Source organism: Myxine glutinosa, chromosome 13 (genome assembly GCF_964187855.1).
Source record: "Myxine glutinosa chromosome 13, kmMyxGlut1.1, whole genome shotgun sequence".
NCBI classification, from domain to species: Eukaryota; Metazoa; Chordata; class Myxini; order Myxiniformes; family Myxinidae; genus Myxine; species Myxine glutinosa.
The window spans coordinates 23,474,018-23,496,499 of NC_136273.1; the positions used below are offsets into that span (position 1 = coordinate 23,474,018).

The 22,482-nt window shown below is 41.7% G+C and overlaps 1 protein-coding gene across 2 annotated transcripts in view; it reads right to left on the reverse strand.

Moving 5' to 3' along the window:
* The window catches only part of NIT2 (nitrilase family member 2), a 76,135-nt gene that overhangs the window by 32,648 nt on the left and 21,005 nt on the right, over nucleotides 1–22,482 (reverse strand). Inside the window, exons 2-3 of one of the 2 annotated variants that reach the window (XM_068133978.2) lie at nucleotides 6,593–6,716; nucleotides 6,066–6,184 (exon numbers count right to left, since the gene is read on the reverse strand). In XM_068133978.2, the coding sequence (XP_067990079.2) occupies nucleotides 6,066–6,184; nucleotides 6,593–6,611 (138 nt within the window). In that variant the 5' untranslated portion in view covers nucleotides 6,612–6,716. The remainder of the gene's footprint in view (nucleotides 1–6,065; nucleotides 6,185–6,592; nucleotides 6,717–22,482) is intronic. The other variant, XM_068133979.2, reaches the window with a different exon arrangement.

Genomic DNA, 22,482 nt, shown 5'->3' on the forward strand with positions numbered 1-22,482 from the left:
GCGGGGGCGGGGTTCCGACCGGGCGAGATTGAGCCATCGGGCCGGCGACCGCAAGGTGCCGCGCCGAGATGGTGCGTGGAATCTCGGCCCAACGAAGCCTCCTCCCCAGAATCGTGAATGCCGGACGGACTCGACCTGCAGGCGACCAAACCACCTGCATTCATTGCTCGGCTTTGCGAAGCCGAGTTTTAATGAGGTAACGACCTACCGAGGCTCGGATATAGTGGACTGTGATGGTAATAGTGTTTTGATCCGAAATTTAGAGTAGTGAATAGGATTGGCAAAAATTTGATGATTGGCAAATGATTGGTAGAATGATTGGCAGTGATTGGCAGATTTTTGATTGGCTGGAATTTGATGAGCAAAATTGATAGTGGGAGATACCCGATGTGGTGGGATGGCAAATCCACCATCCCTCACACGGGGGCACATGAGCGATAGCTATGGGGTTTGGCAGTGAAAACTAGCCCGGGAGGGTTAGGATAAAATAATAGGGATCTAGAGAAGATGACCATAGGTAACTGTAGATTTAAGTAGCAACATTGGACAGGTAGTCGGGGACATAGAGAGGTTAGAATGGATGATAATGACGAGGGAGCGCAATAATGTAAGGGGCGACGAGGAAGCGCGAGTGTTAGCAGGAAACCAGGTAGATCAGATGATGCCGTGTGTTTGAGAATCGAAAGAGTATGAAGCAGCGTATGAGGAATAATTGTGATTGTGAGTTGTATTGAGCGTGAAAGTGTATGGAGCACTGCGTGAGGAACAATTGTAGTTGTGCATTGTATTGAATGATTGAGGAAGCCTGGGAAGAAGGAGGGTGCAGGAAGCACCAGGTGTGATTGCACAGGTGTGCAAGTGAACAGGTGCATGGAGAATGGTTGTGTGTAATACATGGAGTATGGAATGGATGGTGTGGAGTGAGTATGGTGGAAACTGTGGAGTGGAGTGGATGGTGCGAAGGTGTGTATGGGGAGGATGGACCCCTATCACGAATACCCGGGGAGGGTAGTTTAAGAGTTAGGTAGAGGGAGTAGGTAAATTGTGGTTGGATATTGGCATCTGTGGTGCGTGGTGGAAGAATGGTGTTTGGATGGGTGCATTAGTGTCGTGGAAATGGCTGGGCGTGTGGCCTGTTAGTGTGTGTAGTTGAATGGACACTCCGCCACTGTTAGGATGTCGGCCAGGTGAGGCCGCAGGTGGGCTCTGGGAGCCGGTAGAGTTGTTGTGGATGGGGCCCGAGGATCCGGAGGACGGACCCGGGTAGCCCAGTGCCAGAGAGGGCACCGAGTGGGGTAAGCGCCAAGGAGGGCCTTCCCCAGTTAGATAGGTTAGGTTAAGGAGCAGGTAAGCTCGGAGGCAACTACAGTGGTGGAGGTGTGCAGGTGGGTAGACCTGCTGGGAGAGCCACACGACCCAGTCCTGAAATTGTGCAAAGGCACACGGAGTTGAACCGGGGGAGTGAGACCCCAAATTGAGGAAGCACCACAGTTTGGTCAATGGGAATTGGTTCTTAAAACCGCATAGAGTAAGATTGCCAATGGATTGGCCGGGAAAGACCCCGGGTAGTGTAAAGTGTGTTAATGTCATTTAGAAGGTAGATAGGATTGGAATCTCCTTGCACCATCTGCATCCACTCACCTGAGGTGACAAAGCTCCACACCATGCCATGGTTTGTTGGTTTTATTATTTTTGTGCAAATGTTTGGATTGTGGGACGCATCATGACGTGGGTGTGACATTGTGCTGATGTTCCATCTCTCCCTCCTCATGAGGATTGATGATGAATTGGGTAATGGCAAATTTGGTTAGAAATAGGGATTGTGGTGACGAATTTGGTATAAGGGAGATATGGGGAAGACGTGACGGTAGTGACGAATTGGTAAATGTGTAGGTTTTTGTAAATACGGGGAGGGGCAAGGGGGGTAGTGTAGGTCACATGTGGGGGGCGTACGGTAGGGACGAGCTTTCTCACTTCGCTCTCCGTACGCACCTCATTCTGCATTACCTTGTTTGATGTGTACAATTGCACCCTGACCCATTACTCACCTGTCTTCTGTCCCCCTGTCTCCCACCCGAGGACTGTGCTCTCTGGGCACTGAGAGGAGCGTGCGGGGGGCCGTCTCTGTGAGCCCGAAACTCCCGCAACCAGCATGCTTGCATTGATGCACCACTTATGGACCGCCATTCTGCGGCCAAGCACCACTTTATGGACCCCATGTTTTGGGGCCTGGCACCTCTGCTGGGGACTGGCCATGGTGGCCAGGTAATCTCACTTGCGGCCCAGGGTAAAGGTGGCACCTATGCCAGACAGGTGGACCACCCTTAGTTGGCCCCTGTGGCCCTAAATAAAAGTGGACGCGTTGGTGCCCTTTTATTTCCAAATCGGCCGCAAGTAGAGAAAACGTCAGGAAGAACATCGGCCCAGCAGAGAAGAGGAAGACCACCACCAATTGTTTTTTTGTGTGTCATTATTATGAACTGGTGACTGTTGCACCAAATGGTGCTTTTGGTGATTGGTGCTTTGTTATTTATTGGTGCTGGTGCGTCGATGCAATGCATGCTGTCTCCTCCCTCCCAACAGGAATTTCTTTTTTGTTTCCCAAAAAGAAAAATCACAGGTCCTGGGTTGCGTTTTGTAAATAGTCAAAATAATGTCACTGTAAATAATGCTCCCCCACCGTTCATGTTTAGTTTGAAAATAATTCCGCAATTCGGTTAGCTGTGGGCGTAAATCTGTTAGATAGGGTGCAATGATAGGGTGCAATGCAATGCAGCAGGGGGACATACTTATTTGTGTTTTTAAACTGTCGCACTCAAGGTCAGGTTAATTGTAGAGGGAATTACACCTACGTGCCACACTAAGCTAAATTTTTATAGGCCCGGGACGTGCCTGAAGGAAGGAGGGTGCAGTGTAACGGATTTGAGAATCCTGTATAATTGTTGTAAATATCACCCTCTGTAAATGAAGTGAATCTGTGTATATACCCCCATAATGGTAAAGGTCAAAGGTCGTCCCCATTAGTTAATTCATCGCATACACCGAGCCAATCTTAGAGCCTCTAAATAGTTATTCCCTTATTATGTGTTCCAGTTTAAGGCTGTGTCTTCCATTAGTTGACACTCCATTTCACCGAATCAAATAAGGATAGATCCCCTTCAATAACGACATTTCCCAGCCGAACTCTCCCTCTCTGGGTAACGAAGCTTAACAAGCGTGGGGTGCGCGCCCCCTCAACTGGCCTGGCTTTGGAAGCGGCGTTCGCTGCAAGGATGAATATGTGCTCCGTGCTCTGTTTGGACAGGAGGGGCGGGGGCTGTTCGGCCCCATGACCAAATAAGGAGACAAGCCCGTGGCTCGCCACGAGGGGCGTGCTGTTCGACTCCATGCCCAAATAAGGTAGCAAGACCGTGGCATTGCCATAGAAGGCAACGAAACAGAGCATGGGGGAGGGTGGTACCCAAAGAGAGGGGGCATGTCACACCTGCGTTTGAGGTATGAGACAAGCGTGCGACGATCGCGCAGGAGAGAACGAGAGGACCGCAGCAGATGACCGAAAGAGCCCGAGGCGTGTCAAGGCAAGAACGAGCCCTGCCGCGTGGAACGACCAAGATACGTGTGCTGCCACCGCCCTGCTCGCTCCCAGCCCGGAAAGGACCTGCTTGCTGTGCGCCCTGCTCAACCTTCCAGCCTTGTGGTTCTACCTTCCTCTCCCTCCAGCCACCCACCTCCTGCCATCATCCCCCGTGTGAGTCTGTCTTTGTTCTGTCCTGGGTTAAGTAAGACTGCATAGTATAAGCTAGTATTTGCACTGTGTCCTTCTGATTCTTCCATTTCCTTGTATATTACTTTGATTGCTTTTCTTCCTTGAGTTTTGTGTAAATAATAATAAATCCCTGTTCTTCCTACTTTGTCTTCTTCTTCACATTCGGTCGCTTTAGAGGTTTCCAAATTGAGTGTACGTGGCGCGATTCGGCCAACGAATATGAATCGGGTTTAGCCCCTTTGATAAACGGCTCACGCCGCAGTTCGCTTCGCTCGGCGCAACCAATCTATTACGCTGCGGCCGTGAGCGGGCGTGTTTCCTTGCGTACCGGGAGGCGCTGGTATTTAGGTCATAGGACGGTTGGGCCTAATACCCTACCCAGTGCTGACCGGGTGTGACGTCATACCCTCAGGACCACGTCGGTCAGTCATAGACGAGGGGATTAATCCCCCCTCGATAAGGGGGAAAGAGGCCGACGTTGGGTTCCGTAACAATATGATAAAGGGAGCAGGAAAACAATATGGCGAGCAGGGACATCGGGAGATCTGTGGGAGGGAGAGGGCTTGGGAGGAAGATGGCATGGGAAGGGGGGGGGGGGGGGTGGGAGAGGTACAAAAAACACTTGGACACTGCTCGGACTTCCAGGAAAGAAGTCGTTATTTCAAAAAATTGGATCTGGTGTGAATTAACGGGGGTGAATTTAATTATGATAACGATCACGGGTTGGACTATACTTAAAGAAGACCCTTCGTCGTAGATTTTAGACCGTTTTGAAGGCGCCACGATTGTACTCTGGCGACCATCGAGCGTGCTCCACAGCTGTGCTTGGTTCTTCAATAAACTTGTTATTTCTTCAACAAGTGGAATCGAGAACCAGTCTCCAGGGCGAACGGTCTTCGCGGGACTCCACACATATATATATATATATATATATATATATATATATATATATATATATATATATATATATATATATATATACACACCATCCGGTCAGACACCATCCGGTCCAGTTGCCGAATCAGAGTCGAGGGTTGGCAGAAACTTTTCCACCTTCTCAGGTGAAAAAGACACATAATTCAGGTGCGGGTGGGTACGACTGAGAATGGTGGGTACAGAGAAAGAAGGGTTCGGGACAAGATTTTGAAGCAAAAACAAAATTGAGGCATTCGGCCTTCTCATGAGCAGAGTCGGTTGTGGTGCCATTTGAGGTGAGGGAAGGGTTGGAAGGGGAGCTTACACCAGAAACAGACTTCCCTTTCCAAGGATACAAAACTTCCCTCCAGGTCTTCAAGACAGTGAACGGTTCACCACCAACTCAGATCATCCCAGATCCAAAACCATGGTCTTTTCTACTGACGTTAACACCACCCAAATCCTTCCTCCTAATTTTCCAGTTTTTCTTCCTTGGAGTTTCCTTCTACATGCATGCGTGTTTTTCATCCTGTTTTTTTTTTGTATGTTAAGTCCTGATCCGTTCAGTGTACTCGCTCTTTCCAAGCCACGACTATCTATCTATAATTCCAGTAATCTCTGTCTGTCTGTCTGTACGTTTGTCTGTGACCGCTGTTTCTCGACAACCACGGGTCCGATATACTTTTAACTTGCCAGGTATATTGCTGGGGACCCGAGGATGTGCCTTTTCAAGGTTTCATATTAATCGGACAATTACTTACCGAGCTATGTCCAAAAAACGATTCAACCAATCAGAGAGCAGCGAACGATCGCGTGTGCCGAACGTGGCGGGCACACTCTGCCTCGGATGGCACATTTGAGAGCGTATTCATTTATTTCACGTTTGCAAACTATGTTGGCGTTAAACTATGTTTTACAACTAATAAAAACGAATTTGCGATTCATTCGCTTTCCTGCGCGTTTGTGCACGCGATGGCGATTTCTTTACCAAACTCCGGAAGCCGTTCGCTTTGGACCAAACCATTGCATGTAAATAGAGGGGGGGGATTGTCACCACTCGCAAGCCGTTCGCTTTGGACCAAACCATTTCATGTAAATAGAGGGGGGGGATATAATTTTAGATATAGATATAGTACGGGCATGCCCTAGTATATACAAAAGCGAATAAGTTCAGTCTGGCGGAGGAGGGGATAGAGTTCAAAACATACCATCGATTGATTTTCATTCATTCTTTCCCCATTTGTATTTGCATGTAAATGAGCTAATAAATCATAATATGCCTGGACCATCGTGCCGACGTTATGTCACATACTGTCCTCCCAATTACCATCAAACATTTTGGAATAATACTTGTACTAATGTGTGATAACGGCAGAGTACTTACAGGTAATATGGCAATCTCCGCTCCTCCGCCCACCGCCTGATGCAGAAGATTTCGTGCTCGGGATATGTTATCTGCCTTGCACATGGAAACCTTGAGTTGCAGCAAAGCAAGTCTGCACACTGGAGACAAAAGGCCCACAGGAGTGCCTCAAGAAGAGGCCAAGAACTGCATGAACTCAAGAAAATAACCTTGTTTTTCGAAAAAGAAATTATTCACAGAAATCGTTGCGGGAATCGATCGAGTGGGGTAAAACTGTTTAGTATAACATTATTTATTTCTTCGTAAAAGCGTGACGTACTTTTTATGCAATATATATGGGTTGCATATGTAATAGATAGACAGTTCATCTTCCCTCCCACATCCCCTCCCCATTGTCTATATCTAAACTGTTCATCCCTGTGAGCTTATGTTTTCTGTTCTTTCCTTTGTAATCTGTCGTCTATGTTCTCTTAAAGCGGACACCAGACACCAGATGCATGAGGCTACCGGGAAAACCAACCAGAGCTGTGAAAAGGTGCCTAAAATACCTCGGACGGTTGGAGCCATTACATACGAGGAGAAGTCGGCTTGTGAAGTTGCCAGTACAGCGAAGATGCCCCGCCCATCAGTTGGGTCACCACCAATGAGAAAGAGAGCAGAAGGGCACACAAGCTGAAAAAAAAAAAAAAATGAGATGCGAGAGATCTGAGGAGGAGAAACGGTTGTGGATTCAAGAGGGAAGGCTTCGATTCGCTTTGGTGCTGCCACTCGAGTTTCCTTTTCCTCTATGGCCCAGATTAATTGCCCATGATTACCCTGTCTCGGGGTCGGGGGTGCAATCAGAGATGGTGCACTGTTCTGCCGCCCGGGTTTGACAACAACCTCTCGATGCCCTGTGAATTCCCTTAGTCTTTGTCCTGACTCTTGAATGAAGGCCTAAGTTATCGGTTAAATAAGAACTTCTGTTTGTACGCTTGATCTGTTCGTGGGTGTGTACCAGATTTATTTATGATTGTTAATGTGTTTTATTTTAACCCTTGTTGATTCACTTGGTCTTTGTGTGTGGCCTGTGCCAATTGCGTCGTCCATAAGACGGACAATTGTCTCAGCGTTTAGCGACAACTGTATTGAGCGCATGCACGGCCACAGTTCTGTTCGACATAGATCAGATATGGCCTACAGTGCTGACGTAAATGCCCAGGCATCTCAGAAACGCCAGGAGAATGTAACGTGGCATTATTAAGTGTATGGAATGTGATCGTCAAATCGGAATCCAAATTTCGATTATATGCTAGAATTAGTCAGATTTTTTTTTTTTTTTTGTATACTGAATCGAGGCTCGTGAAAGAGCTGACATTTACTTCACAAACAAATCAACCAGACAAACAAAATATATAAAAAGAGGGAGCGGAAGACAAGAGAAGGGGAAGCCCACAAACACTTGAGAGCACACAACATTTAAGAGCAGGGATATGTGTGGGAGGGAGAGGGCTTGGGGGGAGGAGGCGTGGGAAGTTGGAGGGGGGGGGGGTGGGAGAAGTATAAAACACAAGGACACCAAGGACTTCCAGGACAGAAGTTGGTATTTCAAAAAAGTGGAATTGGGGTGAAATTGGCAGGGGTAGACAAGATCAAGGTTTTGGATGGGGGAAGATAAGAGATGGTGGTGAACAGCTGTTTTAAAGACCTGGAGGGTGGAGTGGGATTGAAGAGAGTGAGGGAGTTTGTTCCAGAGGCGGGAGAAAAGAGGAATGAAGGTGAGCAAAGAGTCTTGATTTTGGCAGTTTCACCATAAGAGGGTTGCAGGCAGATCTTGTGCGACCTGTAGGAATATTTGCGGGACAGAACCCAGAGAGAGCTGGGGGGGGGGGGGGGGCAAGGCCAGAGAGGAGTCGGTAGAAGACGGAAAGACCAACAACCTGCCTGCGGTGAGTGAGTGAGAGGCCCTTGGAGTTTGCTTCATCGCAGGAGATTCCAATGATTCTGAATGCGTTGGTTTCAACAGCGTGAAGACGAGCTCGGTGTGAGGCAGGAGCACCAGCCCAGAGGGGAGAGCAGCATTCCATTGAGCTGCGGATGAAAGCCTTGTATGTGGTGAGGAGCTCAGGTGTGCCAAGGAAGGACTTTGCACGACGGAGGATGCCCAGTCGGCGACTGGCTTTGGAGGCCAGATTTGAAATGTGGTTTTCCCAGGAAAGATCATGGCAGATAGTGAGACCCAAAAGCTTGAGTGGCAGAACTTCTTGGAGAGGATTATTCAGAAAGTGGATGGGAGGGTTGTCCAGTCGATCTTTTCGGAGAGACATCGTAAGAGTGTGAGATTTATCAGGATTGAAAGACATGTTCCACTTGTTTGACCAGTCTGTGATTTTGTCCAGGTCTGCAGAGAGTGAGGAGGCTGCAGGCTGCCGATCTGAGGGATGAAGAATGGAGCGACAGAGAGTAGAGTCATCAGCAAAGAGATAGAGAGGATTTTCAAGAGAGTCAGAGAGATCATTGATGAAGACCAGAAAAAGCACAGGGCCCAGAACACTACCTTGGGGAACTCCAGCCTGAACAGGAAGAAGAGATGAGAGAAACCCATTCAGGGCCACACGTAGATAGTGTTTCCAAGCCAAGGCACGTTTCAATTGGCCGAAACAAAATGGCGGCTTTAGAAACGAGCGATGTCACAGAAGGCTGAGCAAGATGGCACACCGCCATTTTGGTAAGGCCTATTTTGGTTTTATTGTTATAAGCACCCGTTAATCATCTTCAAAAAGGGTGTTTTAACGCACCCAAACACCCAGTTTTCATTCACACACTCCCTTGAAGTTATGGAGACACACACACACACATTTTTATTATGATAGATAAATTGAAGAGTTGAGTGTGTGTGTGTGTGGGGGGGGGGGGGGGGGTGGGGGCATGTTTTTTGTTCTGCTGGAAATTTCTGATGTGGAATGTGACAACCCAAAATGACCATCATGATCTCATGAGTTGATTAGATAGTAAACTACAAAGAATCCAGAAGAATTCCCGAGGTTCTAAACATGCCAGGTTTTAAACTGTAAAGGTGTTTGAAGCAGTTTAATAGGTCCTTCCTTCACATGACATTCCAATAACAAAACAAGAAGATGTCATGCAGAGCACGATACTTGCAAAATCCACCCCCCTCCCCCACCCCCCTCAAAAAAAGGTTGCCATTGATCCATCAAATTGTCCATTTCATTAAGATTAAAATTGACGATCTTGATCAAAGCTCGGGTTAATAGAATGTAAAGTGACGATTTTTCAGATGAAAATTGATGATTTTAGGAGTTTGACCTTGAGTTGACCTTTCACCTTTTGACCTCAAAATAGTTAGTTTCCCAATTTAGTGACTCAATGTGCAAATGCTGTTTAATTTTCAAGTCAATTGGGTGAAAATGGCGATTTTAGAAATTTTACCTCCAGATGACCTCAAAATCAAGAGGCTCATTGAACTTGACCTTTGAAATTTGACCTCAAAGTCAATAGGCTTCTCAATTGTGACGACCTCTACAACTTGGTGAAGTTTCATGATAATCGGTTTAGAATTGTAACCTGTAGGCAAATGACAAACAGACAAACAAACAAGAAATATGTCGTACATAGCACGATACTTGCGAAATCCCTAAAATAAGTTGTTGGCCTATGATAACCTCAAAATTACTTGGTGGTTGAATTCAGTGACCAGATATGTAAATCCTCTTCAAATTTCAAGTTAATTGGATGAAAATTGAGGATTTTAGAAATTTGGCATATGTTGACCTTTTGGCCTATGTTGACCTCAAAAATAGTTGGTGGTTGAATTCAGTATCCAGATATGCAAATCCTCTTCAAATTTCAAGTCAATCAGATGAAAACTGAGGCTTTTAGAAATTTGGCATATGTTGACCTTTTGGCTTATGTTGACCTCAAAAATACTTGGTGGTTGAATTCAGTATCCAGATATGCAAATCCTCTTAAAATCTTTTTGTAAGTAATAAATAACAAAAATAATGATAACATTGTCACAAAGCATTTATTAATTAATACTGGAGCTTGCCAATGTGGAATGTGATGCACCAAAATGATCGTCATGATCCCGTGAGTTGATAAATTAACTACAAATAATCTGGAAGAATTCTCACGTTTCAAAACGCACGCAATGTTAAGGTGTAAAGAGCAGTTTAACAGGTCCTTCCATTTCATGGCAGTCGTTTTACAAAATAAACAAGTGCCGGCTTGATCCTGGGTTCAGCGGGGAGGGTGCCGGCTTGGGATCCTAGGATCCTGGGTTCAGCGGGGAGGGTGCCGGCTTGGGATCCTAGGATCCCGGGTTCAGCGGTGAGGGTGCCGGCTTGGGATCCTAGGATCCCGGGTTCAGCGGTTAGGGTGCCGGCTTGGGATCCTGGGTTCAGCGGTGAGGGTGCCGGCTTGGGATCCTAGGATCCTGGGTTCAGCGGGGAGGGTGCCGGCTTGGGATCCTAGGATCCCGGGTTCAGCGGTGAGGGTGCCGGCTTGGGATCCCGGGTTCAGCGGTGAGGGTGCCGGCTTGGGATCCTAGGATCCTGGGTTCAGCGGGGAGGGTGCCGGCTTGGGATCCTAGGATCCCGGTTTCAGCGGTGAGGGTGCCGGCTTGGGATCCTAGGATCCCAGGTTCAGCGATGAGGGTGCCGGCTTGGGATCCTAGGATCCCGGGTTCTGCGGTGAGGGTGCCGGCTTGGGATCCTAGGATCCCAGGTTCAGCGATGAGGGTGCCGGCTTGGGATCCTAGGATCCCGGGTTCAGCGGTGAGGGTGCCGGCTTGGGATCCTAGGATCCCGGGTTCAGTCGTTAGGGTGCCGGCTTGGGATCCTAGGATCCTGGGTTCTGCGGTGAAGGTGCCGGCTTGGGATCCTAGGATCCCGGGTTCAGCGGTGAGGGTGCCGGCTTGGGATCCTAGGATCCTGGGTTCAGTCGTTAGGGTACCAGCTTGGGATCCTAGGATCCAGGGTTCAGCGGTGAGGGTGCCGGCTTGGGATCCTAGGATCCCGGGTTCAGCGATGAGGGTGCCGGCTTGGGATCCTAGGATCCCGGGTTCAGCGGTGAGGGTGCCGGCTTGGGATCCTAGGATCCCGGGTTCAGCGGTGAGGGTGCCGGCTTGGGATCCTAGGATCCCGGGTTCAGTCGTTAGGGTGCCGGCTTGGGATCCTAGGATCCTGGGTTCTGTGGTGAGGATGCCGGCTTGGGATCCTAGGATCCCGGGTTCAGCGGTGAGGGTGCCGGCTTGGGATCCTAGAATCCCGGGTTCAGTCGTTAGGGTGCCGGCTTGGGATCCTAGGATCCTGGGTTCAGCGGTGAGGGTGCCGGCTTGGGATCCTAGGATCCCGGGTTCTGTGGTGAGGATGCCGGCTTGGGATCCTAGGATCCCGGGTTCAGCGGTGAGGGTGCCGGCTTGGGATCCTAGAATCCCGGGTTCAGTCGTTAGGGTGCCGGCTTGGGATCCTAGGATCCTGGGTTCAGCGGTGAGGGTGCCGGCTTGGGATCCTAGGATCCCGGGTTCAGTCGTTAGGGTGCCGGCTTGGGATCCTAGGATCCTGGGTTCAGCGGTGAGGGTGCCGGCTTGGGATCCTAGGATCCTGGGTTCAGCGGTGAGGGTGCCGGCTTGGGATCCTAGGATGCCGGGTTCAGCGGTGTGGGTGCCGGCTTGGGATCCTAGGATCCTGGGTTCAGCGGTGTGGGTGCCGGCTTGGGATCCTAGGATCCTGGGTTCAGCGGTGAGGATGCCGGCTTGGGATCCTAGGATCCCGGGTTCAGTCGTTAGGGTGCCGGCTTGGGATCCTAGGATCCTGGGTTCAGCGGTGAGGGTGCCGGCTTGGGATCCTAGGATCCCGGGTTCAGTCGTTAGGGTGCCGGCTTGGGATCCTAGGATCCTGGGTTCAGCGGTGAGGGTGCCGGCTTGGGATCCTAGGATCCTGGGTTCAGCGGTGAGGGTGCCGGCTTGGGATCCTAGGATGCCGGGTTCAGCGGTGAGGGTGTCGGCTTGGGATCCTAGGATCCCAGGTTCAGCGGTGAGGGTGCCGGCTTGGGATCCTGGGTTCAGCGGTGAGGGTGCCGGCTTGGGATCCTAGGATCCTGGGTTCAGCGGTGAGGGTGCCGGCTTGGGATCCTAGGATCCTGGGTTCAGCGGTGAGGGTGCCGGCTTGGGATCCTAGGATCCTGGGTTCAGCGGTGAGGGTGCCGGCTTGGGATCCTAGGATCCCGGGTTCAGCGGTTAGGGTGCCGGCTTGGGATCCTAGGATCCTGGGTTCAGCGGTGAGGGTGCCGGCTTGGGATCCTTGGATCCGGGGTTCAGCGGTGAGGGTGCCGGCTTGGGATCCTAGGATCCTGGGTTCAGTCGTTAGGGTGCCGGCTTGGGATCCTAGGATCCTGGGTTCGAATCCTGGTCAATCGCTGAATTAACGCCAGGGGGGCGACTCAGCCTGTCATCCTTCCGAGGTTGGCAAATCGAGTACCAGTTCACTGGTAATTCCCTGTGTGTCGCAAGAGGTGACCAACGGGGTTGGTGGCAAGAAGGGCATCCAAAAAGGGGACCACGGTGCCCAAAAATGGCCAACCCCTGCACTGCGGGGGAAAATGGCCTCTAAAGGCGGTTCATATTTGTGCTTAGTTTGTTAAAAATCCCATCACTGGTTCACAAGTTGCCCGGTAACATAATTTTATTTGCTCAACTGGACTTTAGTACGGTGAGCTTATGCGATCGAGCATTGTGCGTAGTTCAGTGAGTCAGTCAGTAAGTCTGTAAACACTTCAGTCATTATCACTTGAACCAAACACATGATTTTGATTAAACTTGGCCACAATCTTCATACCTGATGCCTAACGAAGGTGTATTGACCGCATCAAAATCTGCGCTCACCATGGTGGTTTACTGGGGGTTTGGGGGGGGGGGGTTGGTAAAAGTCTTTCTCAAAATCTGTTTTTGACTCTGTTCTTCTTTGTGTATTAAAATCAATGTACCCCTTTAACCAATGACTTTGATTGAACTTTAGAACCCTATGGATCTTCTCTACTCTTAGACCTTTTGATAAATATTGTCGCAAATTTCTTTGGTGTAGAACATAATTTTTCTTGTTATATAATGTAGTAAGTAATTTTTCTGTTGATTCACCTATATCAAACGATCGTTGATAATCACTCAACCATTCTTTCTTTGGACTTTCTTTCTCACAAGCAAATGGGAGATCTTTGTGTAGGTTATGGAGTTCCTCTGGATATTTTAAATCAATTTCAAAATAATAACCAACTTTTTCTTCATCCAATTCTTTTTGTGTAGAGATACATACATCTTGTAAAACGTTTTTGTAGTCTTTTTCCTTTACCCATCTAAGTTTTCCATAAGGAAGAGCCTGAGACATTGCCCAGCCATACAGGTTGTTTGCGTCATAGTACATCAAGTAAGAACTCTCTTTCGTTGGATCATAATTTGGAAGATATTTGTTATTTGCTTTTGCGTATCTACTCGAGCAGACTTGTGAAATTCCACCTCTTTTTGCCTTTTCAATCATCAAAAGCATATCAACATCGGTTATCAAATCCAAATCTTGTTTTGTCATTTTCAACATCGCACTCCAGGCCAATCCAGGTGCTGTGTAGTAGTGAGCAGGATCCAATCCATATCCAGTGCGACAAACAGATCTAAAGGCTTCAAATACATCGGCCAATAAAAGCACATCAGTTTTGAGATACAAATCGTGATACTCGCCAAGATTCCTGATGTTATATTTTTCCCAAACATTTTGTGCGTGTACATAATCTTTATCAGATATATTACTGTTGTTTAATTTGTTATAGAAATTTTCTTTTGAAGGAAGTTGTGTTTCATTGAATCTCTCAAATGAGTCCATATAGTCATAGGGGTAAATTCCCTTTTGTGTTAGAAAATCTTTATCTAAAAAATACTCTGAAAGACATGGAAACTCTTTTAGATTTTGAACCAAGTTAACCAATGGACTTGCCATGAATTTAAATGTATCAAGAAATCTGATATGAGTAATAGGAGATGTGTGAATTGTTTTTGTGAATGAAATGTATTTCTGATCCGTGTTTGGAATTGCTGAGATACTTCCAGAAGTCTTTGAGAGTTCCTTGATAAATAGATGTGTATCATAATGAGCGTTGTTATGAAGAAAGACAGGAATGAAAGAGGGGAGTTGATAATTAATATTACAACTTTGATGAGCCAGACCTCTATATTTACCAGTGAGATGACAATGGTCTCTAACCTTTAGACCTTTACCAATTTTCTCCTCACAAATATGACAGACATTGTTTTTTATAAATTCCCTTTTTTCTTTACTTGTTAAGGACATTGGTTTATTGGTTTCTCTCATTATCTTGGTTAATCGAACACAGTCTTTTTCTAGTCGTTTCACAAACTCCTCTGGGGTATTTGAGCCTCTATACATCTCTAACTTGTTATATTTATCACCAACGGATGATTTGATATAATAACAAAAACCACAAGGAGTATGTTTTTGATATTTATTTGTGTATGATTCTTTTGGATCTGGAGAAGCAGTATCAATTTTTTCTAAAATACTTTCAAAATCAGCATATATAACAAATGGATGTTTGATCTTTTTATTTTCATCTTTGAATGTGATCTTTGAGCCTTCTTTAGGCATATTGATTACCGTTGATTTATGTTCGCCACAATAATTTGAATGTTTATCTAATCTTTCTTGTGAATTGAAGAAGTTAAGACAACGCAAACAAATATATATTTTATTTGTTCTCTTACAGACTTGTGGTTTTATTAACTTAGCAATATCTTTGATGTATGTATAATGTGAATTTTCGTCTGAATTAAAATATAGAAGATTAATATGAGTTTGTTTACAATTGTCAGAAAGCTTTAAAACCTGAATGTTGTTTGTTTCTGTTAGACCATAAACATTAACTGATAAATTATTCATCTTTTCAAATTTAGGAATATCATTTAAAGTCATCGGAAACTTTAGATCTTTCGTATTTAATGTATTCTCATATTTTTTATAATGAGATACTCTTTCATCATGAAAATGTGGAGGATGTAAGTGTGCTAAAATAGACCAGAGAAAACATTTATTGTCTTTATTTTTGATATTGATAACTGCTTTTCTATTTTTGATAACACTGGGTAAATCAATGTAAGAAGAAGCTTTTAGAGGATCTGATTTAAGAATATGAATGTCTATGTAAATAATTTTTCCTATATTGAATCCACTTCCTACGATTGAATTATCCACATCTTGCTCTTGTTTAATAAGTTCATCATAGACTCCTGATGTTTTAAAATCTTGATATGAAGATATAAAGTGTGGCTCAGTTCTCATGTATGGTGCATCTATAACTCCTTCATCCTTTGTCATTTCTAATTTTACTCCCATATAAAATTTAAGTGGTTTCATTTCCTTTAGTGTTTTTTCAATCAACGTTTGAACAGCAGGTTTAACTATTTCTACAGCATCAACTATAGACTCTGGTTCAGGAGGTTTGAAGTTAAAGACTCTTATTTTAATATGTCCTTTGAATGCTCCATCAGAGTTTTTAGTTGTGATAAAATTTGATAAATGTAGATTTGTTTTAAGATGTATTTTGAAGCCTTTCTTGAGGATATTTTTATTACATGTAGAACAGTGTTTTGTTTCAGGTGGAAGAGGGGAAAGTTTGTTTAAAATGTTGTATGTATGTTTTGCGGTGAGAATATGTTGTTTATAATATTTTACTTCCTTCTCGCAAGTATCACAATAAACCATATTTATAGCGTGAGAAAACGTGGTGTTTTATATATATCACTGTGCTTAAAATAAAACACTTTTGAGCTTTACAGCTCCGTTTTATATATATCGCTGTGCTTAAACTAAAACACTTTTTCACTCAGAATCATCTAAGTCATAACTATCACATGAATACTCAGAATCATACTCAGAGTCATCAATAAAGCTACTCTCATAACTATCATTTGAGCACAAACTATTAGTATCATAACTATCATCTGTGTTCAATGAAATACTATCATCACCATCGTCCGAGTTCAATGAAATACTATCATCACTATCGTCCGAGTTCAATGAAATAGTAAAATCTTCACTGCTGTAATGACTCATATTTAATTAGCAGAAAAAACCTTTCCATCTATACCAATATACTTTCTTTCATTAACGGATTCAATCTCTACATTTTTAATATCAAAAGTTATCTTTAAATAATCTCTAACTATCATAGAACGAAATGACATTTCACCAGAAATATTAACATCATTCATTTTACTTAGATCTACACCCTTTGGATTATTAAAGAAAATACAAATGTCTCCTCTAGAATTATTAATGGTCTTATCATTCTTTTTCAAAGTATCGTGGTCAATCACTTTTTCAAGCTTTGAATAAATTGCCAGGAGTAGAGGAGAAACTTTTGTTAGATTTACTTTAATGGATGTCTTTCCAGGTATAGTTAGAGCTCTTCCTTTAAATGAAATAGAGGGGCTCATGTTATTTTCCATAACTGGTTTTACCCAAAAATTTCCATATTTATCTTTGTTCAATTTAACATCTTTGACATATTTTTCTATATCTTCCACCGAAGTAGAGATTGATTGAAATTTGTCTTTTGTGCTTTGAAACATTGTATTTATTAATGAATAAACTTGCGTTTAGTTTAAGTAAAAATTTACTATATAAATATGATAAGTTCTGAAGGATATTTAGAATTTCCAGACTCTCCATATGATAAATTAGAGAATTGTCCAGCTTGTGATAGAATAGGGCTTAATAATGAGGGTTCATATAAACAATGTTTATTCTGTGATTATATTCTAATTAATGATAATAAGAAATATAAAAAAACATATAACTCTTTTAAATTAGAACCAAAAATGAATTACTTTACAAGATTAATAAGAGAGATGAATGTTAAGCATTATGGTGATAATACACCATTTCTTACAAGGAAAGAGACTCTTTGTATTGAGGAAATGTATAAGGGTTTAATGATATTTATTATTCAAAATAATTTTAATGGAAATGTTAATACAAGATACTATATAAATAAAATAATGAATTATTTTGAAATTAAACCCGAACTCAGGATAAAATATAGAGTTTCTAAAATAGCTCAAAAAAAGTTAGATGACTTGTTTTCCAAATATATAAATGAATGATTTTTTACCCGTTTGGGAAAATAAGATAAAGTTTAATAACCATAAAAACATTCCAAATTCATTGAGATGTCTAATAGTTGGTTCAAGCGGATGTGGGAAAACCTGTTTACTTTTAAAGATGCTCCTTGGTCCTAATTTTTTAGATTATGATAATTTAATAATTTTTACAAAGTCAAGTTTTCAACCCGAGTATCAACTACTCTCACAGGGTTTTAATGCAGGTCTTAAAAAGGAAGACATTATCGGTTTATTTAAACTTCAAAACAAACTGAATGATTATAATATTGAAGATATAATACAATTATTTTGTGATACACAGAAATCAAAATCGAAACCCATAACTTGTATTCTCAGTGATAATACGGATGATATACCTTCACCTCAAGATTTAGATAAATCAAAAAAGAACCTCGTCATCTTTGATGATTGTGTTAATGAGAGAAACCAAACAGTAATGGATAGCTACTATACAAGAGGGAGACATTCTTCTTGTAATTGTATATATCTTAGTCAATCATATTTTCAACTCCCTCGACGCTCAATAAGAAACAATGCCAATACTTTTATTTTATTTAAGTTAAATTCAATAGATGTAAATAATTTTTGGAGAGATAATTGCTCTACGTTATGTAGTAAAAAAGAATTTGAAAATTATATGAAACACACGATTGGAAAATATAAATATATTGTTGTGAAACAAGATGAGATACTAAATGATATTTTTCAATAAATAAATACAGAAAATGAATACCGAAGAAAGAGAAAGAAAGTTTAAGGAACATCAACAATTAGTTTCAAAAGTTGTTAAACAACAGGAAGAGATAAAGAAGAAACGGAGACAGAAACTAACTGGTGAAGAAGCCTTTGAAAGAAAACAAGAGAAATTCTTTAAACCACTTTTGAAAACTCAACACTCACCTACAGTTCCCACGGTAGAATTTACTCCGAAAAAACTTCAAATGCTCAAAGATTTTAGTCAGATAACAAAACAAGAACTTGGTGAATTAGAATATGATGACGAGGGATTATTTCGGAAACTTGAGCAGGTAAATCAACCCCCTAATTATGTTGTGGAAGCTCTTCAAAACAATGAATATTCGGCGGGTTCAAAAACCAGAGCAGGTCTCATTCCAACAGAAGAACCAGCAGTGTTTCATCTTGTGGAAGAAAAGGTATTGATATTTAATGATGAATTGATGTTCTTGAGTTCAACTCAACCAAATGTTAAATTAACTCCAAGATTAATGTTTCTTCTAACAAACCCCGGATTCAGCGGTTCAAAATATTTTGAGGAACCACTTGATATGGAAAGAGAGGAAGATAGGGTATATATTGAGTTGTTAAATGCACTTGATTATGGAGTTTCTGTTGCTGGTAAAAGTAAGAAGAATGAGAAGGAGAAACATATTATTGATGCTTTAAGTAAACTTGGTTCAGGTGTTAGTTTTCTTCCAAATGACCCATCACAATTAGTTAATAGGCTATTATTGTTGTTAGGTAGTAAGAAGGCTGGAAACAACAATTGTTTTAATGAATCCTCAGCCATTTTAGATCAGTTGATGAATATGAAAATAATTAATAAATGTCAATACAAAGATATTTTATTAGATATTAAATAAGATGAGAAGCACAATTCTTAGTTTTAATTTCACAACGAGCGATTACACAGCTTCATTCCCTTACCCACTACAACTTGACCCCCTTACCTCATATGAGGCATCTTTATTGTCGATGGAAACTTATAATACCTTGTTTAATATCACAGAGAAAAACAGCAAGTTTAGTTATAATCCAGGAAGTGGATATAAAACTATAACTGTTTCACCTGGAGCTTACGAGATTTCTCAAATATCTTCAGAAGTCTCTCGCCTTATGAAAGAAAAAGGTGATGAACCAAAAAATATTGTAATAGATATTCAAAAACACACTTCAAAATCAACTATTAAACTTAAAAATAATTATAAAGTTGATTTCACGATTGAAAATTCGTTTAGAGAGCTATTGGGTTTCTCTTCAAAAAAGATTGAAAATAACGGGACGTTTTACAGTGATAATGTTATCCAAATATCCTCCGGTATAAATTCAGTATTAATTCATTGTGATTTGATTGATGGTGCTTATAACGATGGAATAAGAACAAATACAATATTTTCATTCAGTGCATACTCAACCCCGATTGGTTATAAATTTAATATGGAACCAAAAAATCTTGTCTATTTACCTGTGTCAGGAAAAACCATATACAGAGTAAATTTTAGGATAACCGACCAAGATAATCGTATGATATCCTTTAATGATGAAATTATATCCATCAGAATTCACCTACGTGAAGTTTTTCAATAAATAAATAATGGTTATTGTGAGAAAACACGAGTTGGGAAAATATAAAATAATTACAGGGGAGGGCATGTTCCTTTCACCAGACTATACAAGGTATGTGGGTAGAGGATACTATAAACCTAAGAGACAACGAGGTGTAGGTCATCAATTTCGAAATAAAGGAGATGGGATAATTGATACTCTAATGGGTATTGGTTCAACCATCCTTAAACATAAAGACCTAATTGGTTCAACTGCTTCTGCCGTGGGCTCCGTTGCGGGTGCTATAAAGAGTATAAAAGATGCTCAAAAGGAGTCTCATAAATTACAAGCAATCAAAGAAATAAAAAAAGGTAAAACTCAACTATCTTCACAAGAACGACAAAAAATCATTAAAATACTTGGGTCAGGGTTTCAACAATTTTAATGCTATATAAATACAAGTATGGAAGCGATTGATAGTATCTATGATTTGGATGATACGATTATCATTTCAAACTCCACTAAAAAGGAAGACTATTTTAAGGTAAATGCTATAACAGGAACAGACTGGAATTCAAACGGAACAAAAAGTTTTGAAATAAATAATCAACAAACTTACTTGAATATAGCTGATAGTTTCTTGCTGTGTAAATTTAAATTCACTAAGGCTGCGAATAATACTAATGCTACACTCGTAAATGATTTCTTCTGGAAAATGTTTGACAGTGTCCGCCTGTATATTGGAACACAAGAGGTTGAAGCGGTTGATTATGTCTCTGCTACATCTGAAATGATGAAATTTACACTATATTCGTTTAGTGATAGAATGGGTAAGGGAGCTGTTGAAGGTTTTATTCCTGATATGTCAACGGGTACAAACGCAGACCCTGGTTATAGTCAAAGGAAGTCAATGTATAATGATGAAACAAAAGCAGTGAATAGTTTTACCGTAGCAGTACCTCTTAAAGGTATATTTGGATTTTGCGATTATGATAAAGTTTTGTATGGTCTTAAAATTAGATTTCAACTACAAAGGAATGATAATGTAAATAGGTTGCTTTTTGGGGATGAAAATGCTTTTGGAGACAACAATAAATTTGTTATTAATGATTTGTGTTGGTATATCAGTGAATATACTCCTAATCTTAAAACGGAAGAGATGTTAAATAGAAGACTTAACTCAAAGAAACCGCTAAATGTATCATACCTTAAAAGAAGATGTCAACACGTTAAACTGGAACACACTACCTACACTTGGAATTTGGGTGTTCTTCAAGGAAAGCCACGATACCTCTGGCTCATTTTTAAAAAACCAGATGGAGAGGACGGTACTAATAAGAATAATGCGCTGAGTGATAATGCTAAGGTGAAACAACTTCGGGTTTCTCTTGATGGCACATTTTATCCGCGAGATAGATTGGAAATTGATTGGGAAAAAAATGATTATGCGGAAGCCTACAAGTCCTACCAAAAGGTGTGTGAAAGTAATGGTAATAATGATCCTATTTTGGATATGGTTGCGTTTCAAAAACTTTATACAATCTACGCAATTGACCTGAGTTCTCAAAAGGAAACTATAAAGTCTAATCGAGTGGATACTTCTCTATACATTGAAAGAGGGGAGAGTGAAGAGGTTAATGCATATTGTTTGCTTTTGGAGGAAACAGAATTACAGATTAATACAGATAATGGTGTTATGATTAATATCACATAGGTTTTTTCTCATAAATAAATGGTTGGGGTATATGTTAATCAAATCAATCTTAATAAATTAACATCTTGTATTCAAAATCAAAAGCCTTGTATTATTAATGTTAATACAATTCAAAGAAAAGGAGCTGTAAGAATTGATGTTTTACTCACACACACACAAGTAAAAACACTAAATGATGTTGGATCACTTAAAATTAAAATGACGAAACCTATGTTAAAGAAATATTCAATAGATGAGTCAAGAGGAGGATTTCTCCCGTTTCTAATTCCTTTATTTGCTGGTTTAAGTGCGGCGGGAGCATTGACTGGTGGTATTTCAGCAGCGGTAAAAACTGCTAACGAAAGGAAGGCACAACTAAAAGCTCAAAAAGAATTGGAAAGACATAACAAGGAGTTGGAGAAACAAATTAGTGGAAGTGGTGTAATTGTAGATTTTGCTCAAAAACTTGAAAGTCTACCTGATAAAGCTAGATTGTTGGTTGGAGATATGCTTTCCTCTATCGCTCAAGCGGGTGTTAAACTAACTAAACGGGGTAATGGATTGTATCTTTCTCATAAATAAATGGATAAATGGTTTAAACAATTTGGAAAGAATACAACGTCAAATATAGAACTAGCTAAGTATTGTAAAACACTAAAAATTGATAATGTGGTTATTTGTATGAGAGATGAATTAACACATATAAATAAGAATACAAAGAATATTATTATGAATTTAGACACACAGAATGGTTCTCATTGGGTTTGTATTCATAATAGTCAGGATAAATATTATTTTGATAGTTATGGTATGCCACCACCTGTTGAAGTAATACAATTCTTACAGAATGGTGTTTATCAAACATTCCAAGTTCAAGAAATTAATTCTAAATGTTGTGGCCAATTATGTTTATATGTATTATTTCAACTCAACAATAATGAAAATTTTTATGATATCATTTTTTATCTAATATAAATGACCTATGTTGGAAAAGATGGTTCTATCTTTGGAAAATCCTCTCAGGATATTGATTTATCAAATTATTATACAAAGGCACAGGCTGAACGACAAAAATATAGTGTAAGTAAAAATATTAATATGAAGAATACTTATAAATTAATCAATTATCCAAACCCTACAGATGCGAATGACTTGATTAGATTCAGTGATTTATCACAATATATATCTTTAAAGAAAACAGCACGTTTTGTGAAACAAGTAAAATTTACAACCACAACACCTGGTTATACTGACCATACACCTTTCCTCATTGAATT